The sequence below is a fragment of the Nymphaea colorata genome, chromosome 1 (genome assembly GCF_008831285.2).
Source record: "Nymphaea colorata isolate Beijing-Zhang1983 chromosome 1, ASM883128v2, whole genome shotgun sequence".
Lineage (NCBI taxonomy): Eukaryota > Viridiplantae > Streptophyta > Magnoliopsida > Nymphaeales > Nymphaeaceae > Nymphaea > Nymphaea colorata.
In genome coordinates, this window is record NC_045138.2 from 9701469 (window position 1) to 9719261 (window position 17793).

The window sequence follows — 17793 nt, forward strand, 5'->3', positions numbered from 1 at the left end:
AACCCAAATGAACTTTATCTAAAAGGCAAATGAACTTTGGAAAACATAGAAACCAATATGGTATAGTTTCCTATTTTGGCTGTTGCCAATATCGGCTCCTATCGGTCGATGCATATCGTATCGCCTTCTGTCCTATCATTAAATGCAGGTGGTTACCGAATTAATTTTATTTTTAAAAATAATTTTAAGCATTTCAATTAGTATAAATATAAGGCCACATGAGTGAGTACGAGACTACACGAATCGACCCAGAGTCCAATATTTTCCGGTGATGAAGACCTGGTTTTGACAACTTTCGTCGGCATGTTACTCAGGTCACTCGGCCGTACTCATCGTCGGTCAGTAAGCGGCAAAGAACTCGCGGACTAACTGCATTCTGACATTTGAATTAGAAAAAAGTGGGATACGTAAGCGGACGTGGGTATGACCGTCGTCCCTCCCGCCCCTTGGCCTCCTGCATTTCGTATCCGTTTTCTTTTTCCCTCCGCTTCTTCTTCTTCTTCCTCTTCTCCGCTTTCTTTCACCAACTGCAATTCGTGTCTCGACTCTCAAGGTGCCGCCTATTCCTGTAGTCCAGCCTCCGCCTGGTTTGACTGTCTCGTCCTTTTCCTCATTTTCTTTCTCTCCTTCCTGCTTTTTTTTTTTGCACGCGCACGCTCACACGCACATAGAGAAGGCCTATATTGGCAGTTTATGCTTTGGGCCAAATCAAACTTTTGGGTTGTTTCTGTTTCCTCAAGCCCTTTTTCTTGGTCGTGTCGTTTCGAGGGTCTTCATGGTGTGGTCTGTTTCTGTAGAGAAGAAGTCTATTGACAGTGTAAGTTTCTGGAATAATGTACCAAATGTAAGGTTCATCTTCTTTTCTGGTTGTTTCCGTTTGCTCAATCTTTCTGCCTGGTAGTGCTTTCGAGAGTCTTCATGCTGTGGTCTGTTGTTCCCTCCACTTCGTCTGCTTATTCTCCTCCTTTTTTTTTTTCACCAACTGCAATGCAGTGATCGTGTCTTAAGGGGTCGCTTACTCATGTAATGCAGCCTCCACATCGTCTTCGACACTTCTTTTCCCGGATTTCCTTTTCTCATTATTTTTCTTCCTACTTTTTTTTTTTAATTATTTTCTTTTCCACGCGCACACTCACACGCACAGGGATAATGCTTCTATTTCAGTTTAAGTTTTGGGCCAAACCAAATGCAAGATTCATATTCCTTTTTGGTTGTTTCGGTCTCCTCAGATCTTTCTTCCTGGACAGTTGACGTTGTTCGCTATTGTTTAAGCAAATAACAAGATGGGAAACTTCAATTTAAACGAACCCCCTCCCCCTGCAGAAGGTAAAGGCATTGATTATTCTGAAGAATAGCCTTCTTGGGTTTGCTCGTTTGTTCCGTCTTAACGTAGTTTTTCTCCCAGTGGGAATTTCTAGTGGGCTACTAGAACATTGTTAGTAGTTAATCTTCCCATTAGTAACTTAGAGCGTTTTGTTCGAAAATTGGATTCTAGATGCGACTCCTCAACGTGTGATGCTGTGCAAGGACGGGAAACCGATATCACGGGTGAACTGCTATAACCGGGGCTTCGATATGTAAGTGCAACCTTTACCTCTAACTTTTTGTACTGTCTCTTGTTTTTTCCCTTTGAATCAGAAACATGGCATTGTGTTAACGATTACCTGAGTGTGACGTGCGCTGGTGCCTTTATTGTGATCAAAATTTCATGCTTCACTGGCTGAAGTTTTACTTGCCAGAAACAGCAAGCAGTTATTTGTTCCCTTCTTTGTCTAAAAGTTCCAAGTATACTCTGGTTTGCTAGACTGCGCTTAGTCTACTGTGATTTACTATGCTCAAGTGCATTACTGACAAAGTATCTTAGTAGTCAGTATATATATATGGAGCGAGAGAGAGAGAGAGAGAGAGAGAGAGAGAGAGAGAGAGAGAGAGAGGAAAACAACTGACTAATGACTACCTTCATGGCTGGATGGTTGTTTTTTTTTTTTTTTTAATTTTGTGTTGCTAAAAACCATCATAAATGGTGCATTGGTGATGACACTTTGTTAAAATTTTTAGCAACGAAATGTACCTTTTGCAATAATTTTTAGCGACACCAAATAAAAAAACAACCACATGGCTGTAAACTGCTGAATGTTGCCATGACACAATAACTAAAAACCGTCACTAAAAGCACCTTGTCAAGAAGCACTGGCTATGGTATTATCATATTGTTAGCTTCTCGGCAAACAAGAGGAAAACTTGGCTGCTTAAGGGCTCAGTGCCTCTTAGCCAGCCACACTACTCATGCGACCCAGCCGCCAGAACCCAGCTTCCAATTATTACTCTAAAAATACCCCCTCTTAGGGTTAACCCCCTTCGACTTATATACACCTCGATATGGGTTGGGTTTATTACATGCTGGGTCTATCTTTGACCCGCTACTCCCAACTCTTATATTTAATAACTCTGTGAGTACTACCGTATACCCAATTGATGCCTCACAATATGCTCCCCCTTAACAGCACCTTGTCCTCAAGGTGCAAACTTTGGGAAACATCTTTGTATCTCTTCAACTAGCTCCCATGTGGTTGGTAGTTGGTCATGATTGGACCATTCCACCAGCCATTCCGTTTGTAGTCTGGTGCCTACATTGGTCTCCTTACGCCCCAATCACCTGTATGGTGTGATAGACGGGGGGTTCTGTCAGGGTGGGCACAACTGTTTCTTCTTCGCAGGGGGGCGGTGACAACTCTTGAGCTTGGAGACGTGAAAGACAGGGTGAATTAGGCTTCCCTGAAGTAGAATCCGTACACGAAGGTCCCTATCTTTCTCTCGATCTGCTAGGGGCCGATGAATTTTGTTCCTAATTTCTGAGAACTCAATGGGCCTTGATGGACCAGTGAGCTATGTCACATAGGTACGGGTACGGGTGCGGGTACGGGTGCCGGTGCGGGTACGGGTACGGACCATTTTTAAAAAACTTGGGTATGGGGGTACGGCCGTACACACACATGCACATACATATATATGTCAAAAAATTTCAAACAGAATAACATATTCGCATATATATATAAAAAAAGTACAAACAAAATAACATATTCATAAATCATAATCCAAAACTTACCATTTTTTATTCTCATTCTCCTCAGTCGCAAATTTACTGTTCAACTGAGGCCGAAGAAAATCACGCGTTTAAAGAAGCATAAGCACAAACAAAGGAACAACATAAACTTTTACATAACAAGATAAAGGAGCTAGCGAAGCAAAAAACAAATCCCAACACTACTAAGCAAGAATGAAGAAAAAAGAGGGAAGTGGGACATTAAAATGAGGGTTTCGAAAATTTTAACGTTAAAATGGTTTAAAAAGTGAAAATGTAAAAATCATTAACATTAAAATCTGACAAATTTGGGCTCAGTCAACTTTGACCGAGTCTAAAAAAGGTCAAAAATGACCTTGGGTGCGTTGACCACACCCGGTACGGTCAATGCAGTACCCTGCCGTACCCAGGGCCGTACCCGTACCCGTACCCGTGTCTTACCCGTACCATACGGGTACTCCTCCTTAGGAGGAGTACCCGTGTGACAGAGCCAGTGAGGTTGCCGTTGCAGACAGACCCATTTTCCCTCCTGAACTGTTGGTCTCAATGTCATCGATTATACTGGATCACCATTCTGTTTCTGGCTGCTACTAAATGCTGCTTGATGTCCTTGAGGATGACATCCCTGCACTTGAACTGGATGTCGACTGCCTCCTCCCTAGCAAACGTTGGCTGGTAATGCCTAACGCTTGGTGGCTGTTTGCTGTAAACAACCTCAAAAGCTATGTAACATGGGTACCTTAATTTTGGTGGAGTACCCGTACCAGTCGGGTGTGGTTCAGGTACCGGGTATGGTCAATGTACTCAGGACCGTATCTGTCCAAAAGCAGACTCGGTCAATGTTACTTCATTTTCGTCCAAAACTTAGGTTTTTATTTTTGTTTTCTTGTTTCCTTTCAAAATCTTAGAGCCTCGACAAAATTGTGGGCGACGTCCACCAACTTCCGGCGTCCTCCAGCAACCTTCAACGACCTTCCTGCATGAACTATTTTTTCTTTTTATTATTGTTCTTACTAGTATTTTTGTTTTCCTACATGAAAATTCAACAAATGTTTATATTTGACTTTCTAGGGGGCTGCTCGGTAGTCCATATGTTTAAAGTTTTTCATAAGTTTCTTAAAAACACTGCTGCAAGATCCGTTGATATATATTTTCTATGTTGCTCATTTGTTTATGTTGATATATGTTTTTTATTTTGATATGTATACGGATATGGACGTACCCCCGCACCCAAGTTTTTTTAAAATGGTTCGTACCCGCACCGGCACCTGTACCCGTATGTGACATAGCTCAAAAAGGTGTCGTTCTTGTGTGGAGCTTGCGAGGTGCTGCTTTTGGCTTGAAACACTCGTTCTTCCGTGGGCTGAAGTGCATCTTCATTCCCACGAAATCCCAATTGATCTCTCCCAAGCCCCTCAGCCATTGGATCCCAAGGACCAAATCGGCTGCTGCCATGGCCAGCATATACAGTTCTATTAGGACTTGTCGGCCTTGTATGTCCAAGACCTCCTGTTCACATTTGCCGCGACATTTGAGGACGCTTCCACCTACTACCACGTCAAACGTTGGTTGATTTTCGATCTCACACCTCAAGGATTTCGCTGATTTCTCATAATGAAATTGTGAGTGGAACCTGTGTCCACCATAATACTCACTTGTTTCCCTCTCATCCATTCTCAGCTGGGGCACTTCATCTCCTGTTGACGCATGTAGCGAGATCTTTAAAGGTATCTCACTCGCTTCTTTGACCCCATGCTTCATCGGCTCCTGTGTTTCGTTGCTGTCATCTAGACTTTCTTCCTCTTCCTACACCAAATACATGTGGAGTTTGAAATGCGCGTGACCAGGAGACCAGGGTTGGTCGCAATGGAAGCACACACCTCTTCCTCTCCTGTTGCTTGCCGGTTTTGGGTAGGCATCCTCTGCCGATATCGCCATTCCTTGGTTATGGGTGTCTCTGCTCCACCCTTTGCCTGAAATGCCCTAACGTTTGCTCTTCTCTTCTCCTCCACCACCCTCGCAAGCTCGAAGCACTTTGTCAGGCTGCATGGTTTGCTGCCTGAACTTCAATCCGTATCTCCTCCCTGAGCCCTTCGATAGGGCTGAGATGGGCCAACCCCTTACCATATTGCTGAGTTTCTCAAACCTCTTGTGGTAGTCGACAACTGATCCCTTCTGTCTGATCTTGGAGAGTTCAACATTATAGTCAAGATAGGAGGAAGGGTCAACCGTGCTTTCATGGCCTCCACTAATCCTTCCCAGTTGGGCTTCCCTTGCTGCGACGGTAACCAACGGTACCATCGAATCGCTAGTCTCTCGAAATGTACTGTTGCGTGACTCACCTTATGAGGTTCAGCAGTTCTTTGACATTCGAAGAACTGTTCTGATTTGAAGATCCAGCTTGAGGGGTCTTCTCTTACAAATTTGGTGTCACCATTCCCTTCCGCTGGTGGACACCAATGGATTGGTTGTCCCCATTCCCCGGAGGGTTGGAGGGCTGTCTGCCGTTTCTTGCTCCTGTCTCAGTTCTCCTTGTGCTAGGGGAGATAGAGAACCTACCTTGCTGGAGGATCTCCTTCATCTTGGTCGCCAGTGATGGCTGGTCTGCCATGAAGGCCTGCATCCTTTCATCTGCCTCTTGATTCTGTCGTTCGACCGTCTGCAATCGGCGGTTCATGGCATCGACTGCTTCTTCCTTTCGTGTGCGATGAGCTTCTACCGCAGCCATGACCTGACGCGACGTTACCCTGTCACCAATTTGGCTCTGATACTGTTTGTTAGCTTCTCAGCTAACAAGAGGAAAACTTAGCTGCTTAAGGGCTCAGCGCCTCTTAGCCAGCCACACTACTCAGGCGACCCAGCTGCCAGAAGCCCAACTTCGAGTGATTACTCTAAAAAATACCCCCCTCTTAGGGTTAACCCCCTTTGACTTATATACACCTCGATATGGGTGGGGTTTATTACATACTGGGTCTATGTCTAACCCAACCCTTAAGTCTTAACCCCTATTTAATAACTCTGTGACTACTAGTGTATACCAGATTGACGCCTCACACATATAGCCATGGTTTATGATGCTTTTAGTGATGTTTTATGATGCTTTTTAGGCACCAACCTTGAATATGTATCCATCCAGCAACTGGCACATTTTGGTAAGCTTGTCGTGCATGCGTTATAGAACTTCTGGTTGCTTCTACCTGACATCATTAAATAACACATGAAACTAGCTTCTCTTTCTTTTCCTATTTAAAAAGTTTGTGTTCAAGTTGGTTCTTCCATTTGAAATGATTTGAACATCAATTTTACGCTTATGCAGGAGAAGGTCTTGGACCATAATGAGCATGCCTTCTATTAACAAGTTAACACTACCATCTGACAAATTTGTTATGACGTCAGACTTTGAAAATGGACACCAAGCGATAGAGTGGACCAAATTTCTTCATTTTCTTTTTGAGTACAAGAAGGTACCTGTACCTACTCAGTTTCAGTTTACTGGTCTTGATAGTTAAATGGAAAGCTTGTATTCATGCTGCAATTTTTTGTTTGGTGCCTGTTTCACCAAGTAAACTAGAGATATAAGTTAACCCCTAATGTGTTATTTAATGTCATCAACTGATTTCTCTTTAATTGTAAAGGTTGCTGTTGTGGAGCCAGCTGCTTATGATTTCTACATCCTCCCTCCTCATGTTCCAGAAACAGATAAGGTTGAGGTTGCATATAGGAAGAGGAATTCTGCTTTTCAATTGGAACGTAAAACTTGTGGTACTTTAACAATGCCCTTGCTCAACTTTGAAGTGGAATCCTTATTCAGCTTTTTGATAAATTGCATTTAGCGACATCTTATATAAGAAACATTATCTATTTCTTGGCCTGTATTTCCAACAGTGGGATTGTTTGCATGATTTTTATTAGTAACTACTTTGTGTTTGGGCACTTGTTATATATAGGTAATCACTTGGAACGTTGTAAACTTGAAGAGGTGCCTGCTTCTAGAAATCTCCATTCACACACCAATAGTAAGTTTATATTGCCCATGAAGGGGCATGATGTGGACAACAGCCTAAACATAACAGCAAGGTTGGTTCAAACTTGTGATGTTTCCGACACATCTCTTAGAGATAGCCTTCTACATGGTTCTCATTGCATTGAGGATGATCCTGAGGTTCTGAGTTCAGCTGCTGAAGAGAAGAATATTTTGTGCCCAAGTCCTGTATGTTGTTTGGAGGAAATAGCTGAAAGTTCTCATAGGGTTGTCAAAGAAACACAGATATCTCCTACAAGAGAGTCTTCTGACAAACATCATCATCAATCTTCTGCAGTGGAACCAACGCTAAGAGATTGGAAATCTCACTTTGTAGCAGAGGATCCAGATCAAATCAAGGCTTCTGAATACAAAAAGAACAGCTACATGCAGTTTGCGGTTGATGGTAATCTTACGGAATCAAATGCTTTCCTGAAGCAATCACGGCCTTTGCCTGTGCTACATATGAGAAATTATGGTTCTCATAGCACGTCTCAGACAGATTTTTCAAGTCCCACAGTGGAATATACAGAGAGGAATCAAGGATTTAATCCAATAACAAGGCAGCCCAATAGTTTGTCTCAGTCGTACGTCCGTACCCACCCTAGCTACTTTAAAACACTTGGCCAGATCCACTCAGGGTGGATTTTTGGTGCCATTGCTGAGCTTGTTGACAATGCCAGGGATGCTAATGCAAAAAGGTCCATCATTGGCTTGGTGTTTTAGATGCTTTATGATGCTGCAATTTGAGGTTATGATGTTCTTGTTTATCCTGATGTGGAAAAATTCTGTTCTGTATATTTTCAGTTGCCACTCTGTCCAAGCTTACTTAAACAAGATATTAAAGCAATTTTGCCTTTCCTGGCCAGATTGGAAATTTTCATTGAATCCATGTATTCAAAGAGGGAAGGCAAGCATATTCCTGTCCTGTCATTTGTTGATAATGGTTGTGGCATGTCACACAAAGAGATTGTGCGAATGGTCTCTTTTGGCCACGAACCTCAGAAGAATGATGCAAATCACATCGGAAGATATGGTGTAGGGTTTAAGGTACGTTAACTTTCTTAAATGTTTAACATTTAACTGATGCATTTTCAAGGCATTTATCAGCAAAATTTTTTTCCTAGAGCTTGAGTTGGTGATGTGCTGGTCAGTGTTGGGCCTGACCCTCCTGGTCTAGTTGAGGCCTATCTAAACTTGCAAAGCTAAGTCACATGCATACTCCCCTTCTTCATAATGTATCCATGTCATTACTGTAATTTTCGGACATGACTTATAGGCAGTGTTTGATAGCTTCTGGTTTCAAATCCAACCTCAGATATGGTATGAGATCCAAGGTCCTATCTGATTTCTGAAGCCCATGGATGTCTGGCCTGAAATCCTTGGATCTCAGGTCAAGGGGTTTGTGTGGATTTCTTGTATGGAACTCATATCCACATGAAAAGCTGTGGCCAGAGTTCTGTCACCACCTTTTCGATGAATTTTGCCGTGACAAAACTAAAGAACAAGAAGACTTAGTCGGAGAAAAGGGGAGCTTCAATGCCATTATTCTGGTGGAAAAGAGGCAGCGCCTGCTTTTCTTGGAAGGAGAAGAGGGCTTCAAAGCCCTCATTTCAGTCAGAAAAGAGGGCTTTGAAGGGAGGGAGTGAAAAAAGCTCTTTGGCACAATGAGAGAGAGAGGAAAAGAGATCCTTGGGCATGGTTGCCAAGAAAGGTATGAGCCTATGAGGTCCATCAAACAGAGCCGACAAGGTATTTGATGGTTTGGATATGGGTAGGAACCAATTTCAACCCATTCTGTTTGAAGGGGTTCATAGCCTAACTTGTTTTGGTCCGGATTATGTAGTTGTACACAGTGGGTTGTGTATGAATTATGAATTTAATTTTCTTTAATTTTTACAGATCATCATTACGTATGTATGATCCAAGTTCAAACTAGACTTTGACGCCTACGTCAGATGAATCAAACAAGCAATTTTACAATGATGCTTTGCTTTTGTTATTACAATACTATGCATGCACAAGAACATAACCAGTCAATTAAACATAGATTACATATGCAAGCTTGAAAAGCAAGTGCAGAATTCATTTTTCTTTTCTAGTAGGATTTTATGAAGCTTTAAATATCACTGGCCTGGCTTTTTTGTCGGCTTATAAATTGAATTTACATGTTGAAAAAAAAAAACATGATCATTTTCCTTATAGCGTTAGGCATTCTGGGGCCATTTGATAGCCAAGTGAAATTTTCAGAGATACATTGTTTTGCATTAAATTTGTCACTCATCGAGGTTGCCATCAAGGTTAAATTTCTCATTTTTATTGGGTATTTGTATGGTTCTTCCATATCTTCAGTGGGAGCTGTGAGCTCCAACTATTTGTCTTTAAATATTAAACACCAGTTTAAACATTTCAGGCTATCCAATCCCCTCTCTGAATCCAATTGTGCAGTTATATTTATATCCCAAAAGAAAAAGTGTTGGATGGTTCAGTAAATGGACATCTTTGAGGGCAGTGTGTGTGTATGTGTGTGTATATATATATTATATATATATGTTTATATATATCTTTGTCACAAATATTGGTGAGGTTTTCCTTGGGAATTAATGAAGAAGTTTATTTCTCTTGGAAATCTAAGGAGTTCAAGAAATTTATAAAAAATGAAAAGTTAGGATTTCTGCTAATTTTTTTTACAAAATATTAACATAATTCAAAATAGCTAATAATGTTAATGAAATCTCAAAGAAATAAAATATATAAAAGTATCTTTTAAAAAAGGGGATACACATGAAAAAATGTGATAAACTCATTTTGGTGTGTTTTGGAAATATCACAATGATCAAGTAAGGAGTTCAAGAAATTTATAAAAAATGAAAAGTTAGGATTTCTGCTAATTTTCTGTACAAAATATTAACATAATTCAAAATAGCTAATAATGTTAATGAAATCTCAAAGAAATAAATATATAAAAGTATCTTTTAAAAAAGGGGATGCACATGAAAAAATGTGATAAACTCATTTTGGTGTGTTTTGGAAATATCACGATTATCAAGTACGTTTATTTGCTTTACTATGACATTATATATTCATTTAACTTTACTATTACTATTACTTTTAGTATATAAATTTATGATTATGTTTGATGCTGATCAACAAAGAAATGAATTGGTTCTTCGTTTTTCTAGGTTTCCTTTGCCTTCCTTTTCTTTTGTTTACGAAAAAAGTTCTGATTGTGTGTGTGTGTATATATATATATCTATATATCTATCTATCTATCTATATATATATATATATATATATATATATATATATATATATTATATCGTAACCATAGATATCACAATATTTTTGAAAATATCACAATATGAAAGAAAAGTGAAAATAAGGAAAAATGCACAATATTTTTAAAAAATATTAAAAATCAATTTATAACATTTTTGTCATGATTTTATCATTTTTTTTTTGTTTTTTTCTCAACTTTTGTTTCTTTTTTACGTATTTAACGCATTGCCATAGATCTAGATTTTCGAAAATCTCATGATATGAGAAAAACAAGTAAAATGAAAATATCAGGAAAATTTTGGGAGATTTTGAAACTCTCATGAATATCTCGTGAATTTCTTGCAAAATTTTGACGATTTTGTTGTTTTTTATTTTTTAATAATTTTTAAGGTTTTTTATTGTTTCAAATGAATTAAATCTGCCGAGATTTTTCCTGAAATTTTCTTGAAGAAAACTTTGCCAAAAACACCTGAGAAAAACCTTGCCAATATTTTCCGAATATTTTTGACAATGATTTAACTTGATCTCTTAGATGTTGTATATTAATATTGCTTATTACTTTACCTTACCATTTTATAATTTTAAATTTTTAACTAGACATTTTTTATGTCTTATTAGTTTTTCATTTATTTTATGTTTTTTTTGTTTTTCATATGATTTTTGAGATTTTCTTGACAAAACAATTTTGTCATAAATACCCGAGAGTATCAGATTTTTCCCTTTTTCTTTGGAGAGATTTTTTTTTGAATATTAAGTCTTTTGGATTATGATGATTTTTTAAAGAAACTTAGGAAAAACATATAATGTTCACATTTTTTTATGTTAAAATTTTCTGTGCTTGAGAGATTTTCTCAAGGAAAACAAACTTTTCGTTTATTATTGAAGAAAAGAATCACCATTCAAAGCCCTAAAACTGTATTTTGATTACGTTGTATTTGTGTGCACACATATTTTGAAAAATAGTGATTCTGTTTATCCTTAGTCACCCAATTCGCTCACAATGACCGCCTGATCCATTGTGATTGACAATTAAGAGGCAAACAAGGAGAAAAAGGGAATGAACATTTTCATCATCTAATAATAGTTCATGCTTTTTTTTCCTTGTTTTTTTCTCAATCGTCCATCACAACAGTCCAAATGACCCTCGTGAATGAGCTGGCTAGCTTTGGATAGCTACAAATCACCATTCTCTGACTCTATATATGTTGTATATGTGAGAGATCTTGGAAACCTGACCTCTCTCTTTGTTTTTTCTTTTAAGAGCACCTGATGTTGCCTAGGCCCATGCACTACTCTCTGCTTATGCGGTGCAGACAACTGTTAAGTATGTATACTGGGAATAGTGCAAATAAATTCTCATATTTATCAATTCTGGGCTTTGTCTTACAATCAAACTTTTTGAAATTGCTCCCCAGTCTCACCAGGTTTTCACTTCCTCCCATGTCTCTGTGTGCACTCATCCATGTTACTCAGATATTAAGAGATGCTGAATAGAACTTCCCTCCTGTGTACTTGTATAGTATCTTCATGCTTTAGATCCTTATGCAAGTTTTTTTGTTTTTTGTTTGTTTTTTTTATTTTTTGCTGTCTCTACAGGAAATTTGCTGAGTCATATGACTTACCATGTGAAGTCTTTCACTTTGTTCTTAATTTGTAATGTTCTGTCAACAGACTGGAGCAATGAGACTAGGAAGAAATGCCCTTGTCATTAGCCAAGCATCAAACTCAAGATCACTAGCCTTGCTCTCACAAGCTTTCAATGAAGATAAAAATGTATGCATTCATGGCCTTTCTAAATTTTGAGTTCGTTTGTTTTCAAGATTTGGTGACACAAAGGTTTGCTACTACAGGATTTTGAGATTCCTATTGTCAGTTATGCAAGGCAAGGTAACTTCATGGACATAGATACCAACATCCAGACAGAAGCAGAAGCCACTGCTCATTTAAAGTCTATTAAGGAGTTTTCACCATTCAATGAGTATTTTATTGGGGAGAAGTCTGCACTTTTTGGGAAGAATGGGACTGGAACACAAATATACATATGGGACCTCGATAAATGGGGGTCAGACTATAGTTTAGAGTGGACCTGTGATGACATAATGATTAGGTCTAAGCGCGTCAGAACACGAGCTGGGCAAATAAGCAATGAGGTTAGTTCTAATATTTTGTATGTTGTTGCAAATTGGGTATCTACTGCTTCATTGTTGCATTGACATTTATCATGTGGGCATGTGTTTTATTCATTTCATATGGTGGATGTTTTCCCCAGCTTTTTTTTGTCTATAAAGTCAGAAGCTATTGTTTTCATTGTATAATCTGACCAAAAGTGATCAAAGCGCGTGATGCTAACCAGCGTCATAGCAAGATTCAGTTTCATACCTAGAAAGTCTGGTAATAAATCAAGACATAAATTAATATAAGAATCAAGCATATATGGCCATCTCTCAAAATCTTTCTTATAAGGCTATTGCTAAGTAACTACCCATATTTGATGTTTTATAATTTGCTCTCCCTTAAGGAATGGTATCCTCGTAGCGTTACATCTGAGTTTTAAACATTACCCTTAACGCCTATAATGACCTGGTCCAAAGTTTATGTGAATCCCAATTTGACAGATCCCAATGCCTTTTAGACCTAGATCCGATTTAACATTCAAAAGGACGTAACTTTCAAAAGGTAGTACTATGTAATGACCTCCCTCACCTAATGTTGCATTTTCTAGCCTACTGGCTAGGGGTTAGCTTGCCTGGCGAACACAAGTCAGTTGGACTGGTTGGCTGTCAGTGGAATTGTGATAAAGTGGGAGAGGGGTGGCGTAGCGTGGAGCCGGTCTCGAAGAGGACGGCGAGAGAAAGAGAGGAGAGGGGGAGGCACCAAAAACTTATTTTTTTTGTTTTTTTTTTGCATAATGAGAAATGACAAGGTTCAACCCCTTTTATAGAGAGGGACGCACAACACAAGGAAGAAACCACCAATAAAATGAAGCAAATTCGAGTAAGGCATCCTTAGTGGCTAGAGTGATGTGACACCTAGAAAAAAGCTAGATTTGGCCCTTGCATTGGCTGATTTGAGATGTGCAGCTCCTTTTTAGGGGCTTTTCGGAAATTGGGGGGGGGGCACAAATGAGATTGCGCTCTAGTTGGTGTTGAGTAGGGCCCACTCCTTTGAGGCGGCTCCTAGGTGTTTGACAATTATTAGGCACAAGTGGGGCCTCCTGCTGAAGTGGCAGTCCGTGCGGGTGTAGGTGTGTGTCTAGCATGTAGAAGAGTGTGCCACCATGCTCTAAAGTAAGACTGACCCCTCCTCGTGCACATGCGGCTCAGCCAAAGGTGTGCTATCGAATGTGGCTGATTATTGGTCTCTTGTAGGGCTCGAGGTGGCTCGGCCTAGGTAACTATTCGGTTTTAGGCTGAGCTCTTGTGCTGCAACCTCTGGGGGCAAGCGAGACCGGCCGTAGGGTCTCAGCTGTGGCCTGGCTGTATAGTAGTGCACCAGTTGAGAATACGGCTACTGTTGAGGCCTATGTTGTGGACTTAGCCTCCTTATGAGGCTGAGACAAGTGCTGGAGATAGTAGAAGGAAGAAGGGGTACATGAAGGGGTTGACCCTTTGCTGATGTCTCTATCAGATAACCTTCCTGAAAGCATTGTCTGGTGCTTGCCGGGTGTGGTCGATGGTGGCCGAGCTAAGGGGTGATGAAATGGATGCAGGCCAAGGTGGGGCTGCATCACCCAGCCATGTTAAACCCAGATCCCTACCTTGGGCACCTTACATGTCCCAAGCTTGCTCCCCATCCATCTTTGCAACCTTGCATTGGTGTTCAGTCTGTACGTATAAGTGTAAGGGGATCGGGTCTGGATTGGGTCTGTTCAGACCCGATCCACTTTGTTTTTATGTTTTCACGCCTAAGTGGTGGCATCTCTTGTAATTACTTGATGTTTTATTCCTCTTTTTGTTGTAACCTAATTAGGTTTATGTTTTAATAATAGAGATCAAGTATCGTGTGGCTGTATTGGCCGACGGTTCTCTTACCTTCATTGCTTTCTTCTATTCTCTATTCTCCGTCCTCCTTATTTTCAGACGGAGAGACTGATTCGGTGGTGTTTTAGTGAAGATTCTCACATGGTATCAAAGCCAGGTTACATTGTCCTCCGGTGAGTGATTTCAGCTTGGAGTATTCTGCCCTAAATCTTATTTTCTGCCGTGCTTGGAGTATTCTGCCCTAAATCTTATTTTCTGCCGTGGTTATCCCCAAACTCTGTTTCTGCCCTTAATCCCACGATTTGCCCTAATTTCTGTTGCCCTAAATTCTGTTTTTTGCCCTAAATCACTCGATTTGCCCTAATTTCTGTCGTGACCTTTAAAATTCTGCCCACTCTAATCCTCTCTTTCAATCATGGACCAGCCGGCTCCCTCTCTTCTATCTTCTAGTTTTCTCTCACAACTCATCTCTAAAAAACTGAACCATAGTAATTATTTGACTTGGAAACGTCAAATTGTCCCATTTATTAAGAGCCATAGACTGTATGGGCACATCGATGAGACTACTCCAGCACCTCCAAAGTATGTTAACCGTGAAGTAAATGATAGAAATGTAGCACCAATATCTATAACCCGAAAACAGCACTCACGCAGGAAGATAGAGATAGAGAGAGAGAGAGAGAGAGAGAGGGAGAGAGAGAATGAAAACAAGAAGAAACTGAGGAGAAGAAGCCGTTGCCAAAATGGTTTGCACGGCCTCTATTTATAATCCCATTTCCAGAATTCTAAGAGTCTCCAATCGTAGAATCCTAGGAGATTTCACAAGCTCCAAGGACATTAATTACATCATAGAAACCTAAGAGACTTCACATATTACAAGGATATTAACTACAACATAGAATCCTAGGAGACTCTTCACATGTTACAAGGACATTAAATATTTTAACACATTCTACAAGGAGGTGGAATCCTAAGAGACTCCTCTTCAACGTGCTGGTGAAGGATTTATATTTTAACACCCTCCCTCAAGTTGTGCATGGTTTTGCACCATGTACAACTTGCCTTTTAGAAACCAGAATCGTTCCTTTGTTAATCCTTTTGTAAATAAGTCTGCAACTTGTTCATCTGTACGAACATAAATAGGCTGAATCTCCTTGTCTTCCACCTTTTGTCTAACAAAGTGTTGATCAATCTCAATGTGCTTTGTTCGACCATGTTGTACGGGATTAAAGGCAAAGTTAATAGCGCTTTGATTATCGCACATTAACATTGATGTTTTAATCTTTTCTCCAATGTCTTCTAGCAAATGTCTAACCCATGTAACTTCAGCAGTACCTGCAGCCATGCATCTGTATTCAGCTTCAGTGCTGGATCTTGCTACTGCCTTTTGCTTTCGACAACTCCAAGACACAAGATTACGTCCAATGAAAATACAAAAACCAGAAATGGACTTTCTTTGATCTGGATCTCCAGCCCAATCTGCATCTGTGAATGTCATAAGTTGATGTCCAGTAGTTATATTTTCACTCTTACCATAAACTAAGTCATCTCCTGCTGTCCCTTTAAGATATCTTAATATTCTTTTGACAGCATCCATGTGAGTATCTCTAGGTGCATGCATAAATTGGGATACTTGATTCACGGCATATATAATATCTGGTCTAGTAAGTGTAAGATATTGAAGTGCCCCAACAATACTTCGATATTGCGTAGGATCTTCATATAACTCCCCATCTTGAGCACTTAGTCTTTGATTTAGAACACTAGGAGTTCCAACAGGCTTACAATCAGACATACCTGACTTTTTCAACAGATCCAACGTGTATTTCTGTTGTGTCAATGTGAGGCGATTATTGTGCCTATCAATCTCCACTCCAAGAAAGAATCGTAAATCACCAAGCTCTTTCATTTTGAAGTTTTGCATCATCAAAACTTTAGCTTCTTCTATGTGTTTTTCTGAATTGCCTGTGATAACAATATCATCAACATATATAAGAAGTAAAGTAAATATGTTTTCCTTTCGATAAATGAAAAGAGAGTGATCTAGAGGACATCTCCGAAAACCACATTCTTGAATCTTGCAAGAGAAACTGTCAAACCACGAACGTGAGGCCTGTTTAAGTCCATAAATAGATTTTCTTAGTTTGCAAACCCATGCATGAGAGTCTCCTTTCGTGTATCCTGGAGGTTGTTCCATATATACTTCCTCCCTTAAATCACCATGAAGAAAAGCATTCTTCACGTCCATTTGATGTAGTCTCCATCCATATTCAACTGCCAATGATATAATCACGCGAATTGTTCCCATTTTGATCACAGGGCTTAATGTCTCATCATAATCTTCTCCATATTGTTGTGTAAACCCTTTTGCTACTAACCTTGCTTTGTGTCTTTCTATGCTGCCGTCAGGTTTGTATTTAATTTTGTATACCCATTTGGAGCCCACTACGTTCTTTTCGTGTGGCCTTGGAACGATCTCCCATGTTCCACATTCATGCAAGGCATCCATTTCTTCTTTCATAGCCTTTCTCCAATGATGTGATTTTGATGCTTGATCAAATGAAGTAGGTTCTTCCTCCTTGCCAACTTTTGCCATGAATAACTGAAAATCAAGTGATAAAGAATCATAGCTAACCCACCTGTAAATGGGATGACGAATGCGTTGGGATCTTCTAAGGTGGGGCATGTTGTCTTCTTCACTGTGAGCATCTATGTCCCTTAGTCGTCGACTGTAGATAAGACCCGAATATCGATGTGCATCGTTGCTCTGTTCTTCATTATTGTTTTCGTGATGACTTGATGACTGTGTTGGATCTTCTTGATTTTCACTTTGAGCCATATCCGACGGTTGTATTGCTCTCTCTGAATCTTCACTTTGAGGCACATCATTTTCTATAACAGGATCTGCATTGAATAACTGTGTACTGGTCCAGGGATCATAAGATTCAATGGTCATAGGCATTTCATTTGTATTATCAAAACTATGTTCATCAAAAATGACATTTCTTGAAGTTTTGATACGTTTAGTTGTTGGATCATAGCATCGAAAACCTTTATATTCATCAGCATATCCAACGAATCTACATTGAATAGCTTTGTCTTGAAACTTGTTCCTCAAGGCAGCATCAACGTGAACATAGCATACACAACAAAAAACCTTCAAGTTCTTGTAATCAGGTTGTTTGCCTAAGAGTGTAAAATATGGCGATTTAGACATCAAGAGTGTCATAGGCAAACAATTTATTATGTATACAGCAGTATGGAAGGCTTCAGTCCACAAGGAAATGGGCACATTAGTATCATGCATCATGCTCATGGCGCTTTCAACTATATGTCGATGTTTCCGCTCAACTACACCATTTTGTTGTGGTGTGTAAGGGCAAGAAATTTGTCTAGTTATCCCTTTTTCACGTAGAAATTCAATAAAATCA

At 39.7% G+C, this 17793-nt stretch overlaps 1 protein-coding gene across 7 annotated transcripts in view; it reads left to right on the forward strand.

Annotated features, from left to right (window-relative positions):
• The first annotated feature begins 270 nt into the window (after positions 1 to 270).
• The window catches only part of LOC116246399 (uncharacterized), a 41109-nt gene continuing 23586 nt past the window's right edge, over positions 271 to 17793 (forward strand). For 2 of the 7 annotated variants that reach the window (XM_031618267.2, XM_031618261.2), the window contains exons 1-9: positions 428 to 587; positions 1230 to 1326; positions 1496 to 1577; positions 6399 to 6546; positions 6718 to 6844; positions 7030 to 7804; positions 7973 to 8153; positions 12054 to 12155; positions 12233 to 12532. In XM_031618267.2, the coding sequence (XP_031474127.1) occupies positions 1284 to 1326; positions 1496 to 1577; positions 6399 to 6546; positions 6718 to 6844; positions 7030 to 7804; positions 7973 to 8153; positions 12054 to 12155; positions 12233 to 12532 (1758 nt within the window). In that variant the 5' untranslated portion in view covers positions 428 to 587; positions 1230 to 1283. The other 5 variants (XM_031618265.2, XM_031618262.2, XM_031618264.2 and 2 more) reach the window with 5 other exon arrangements.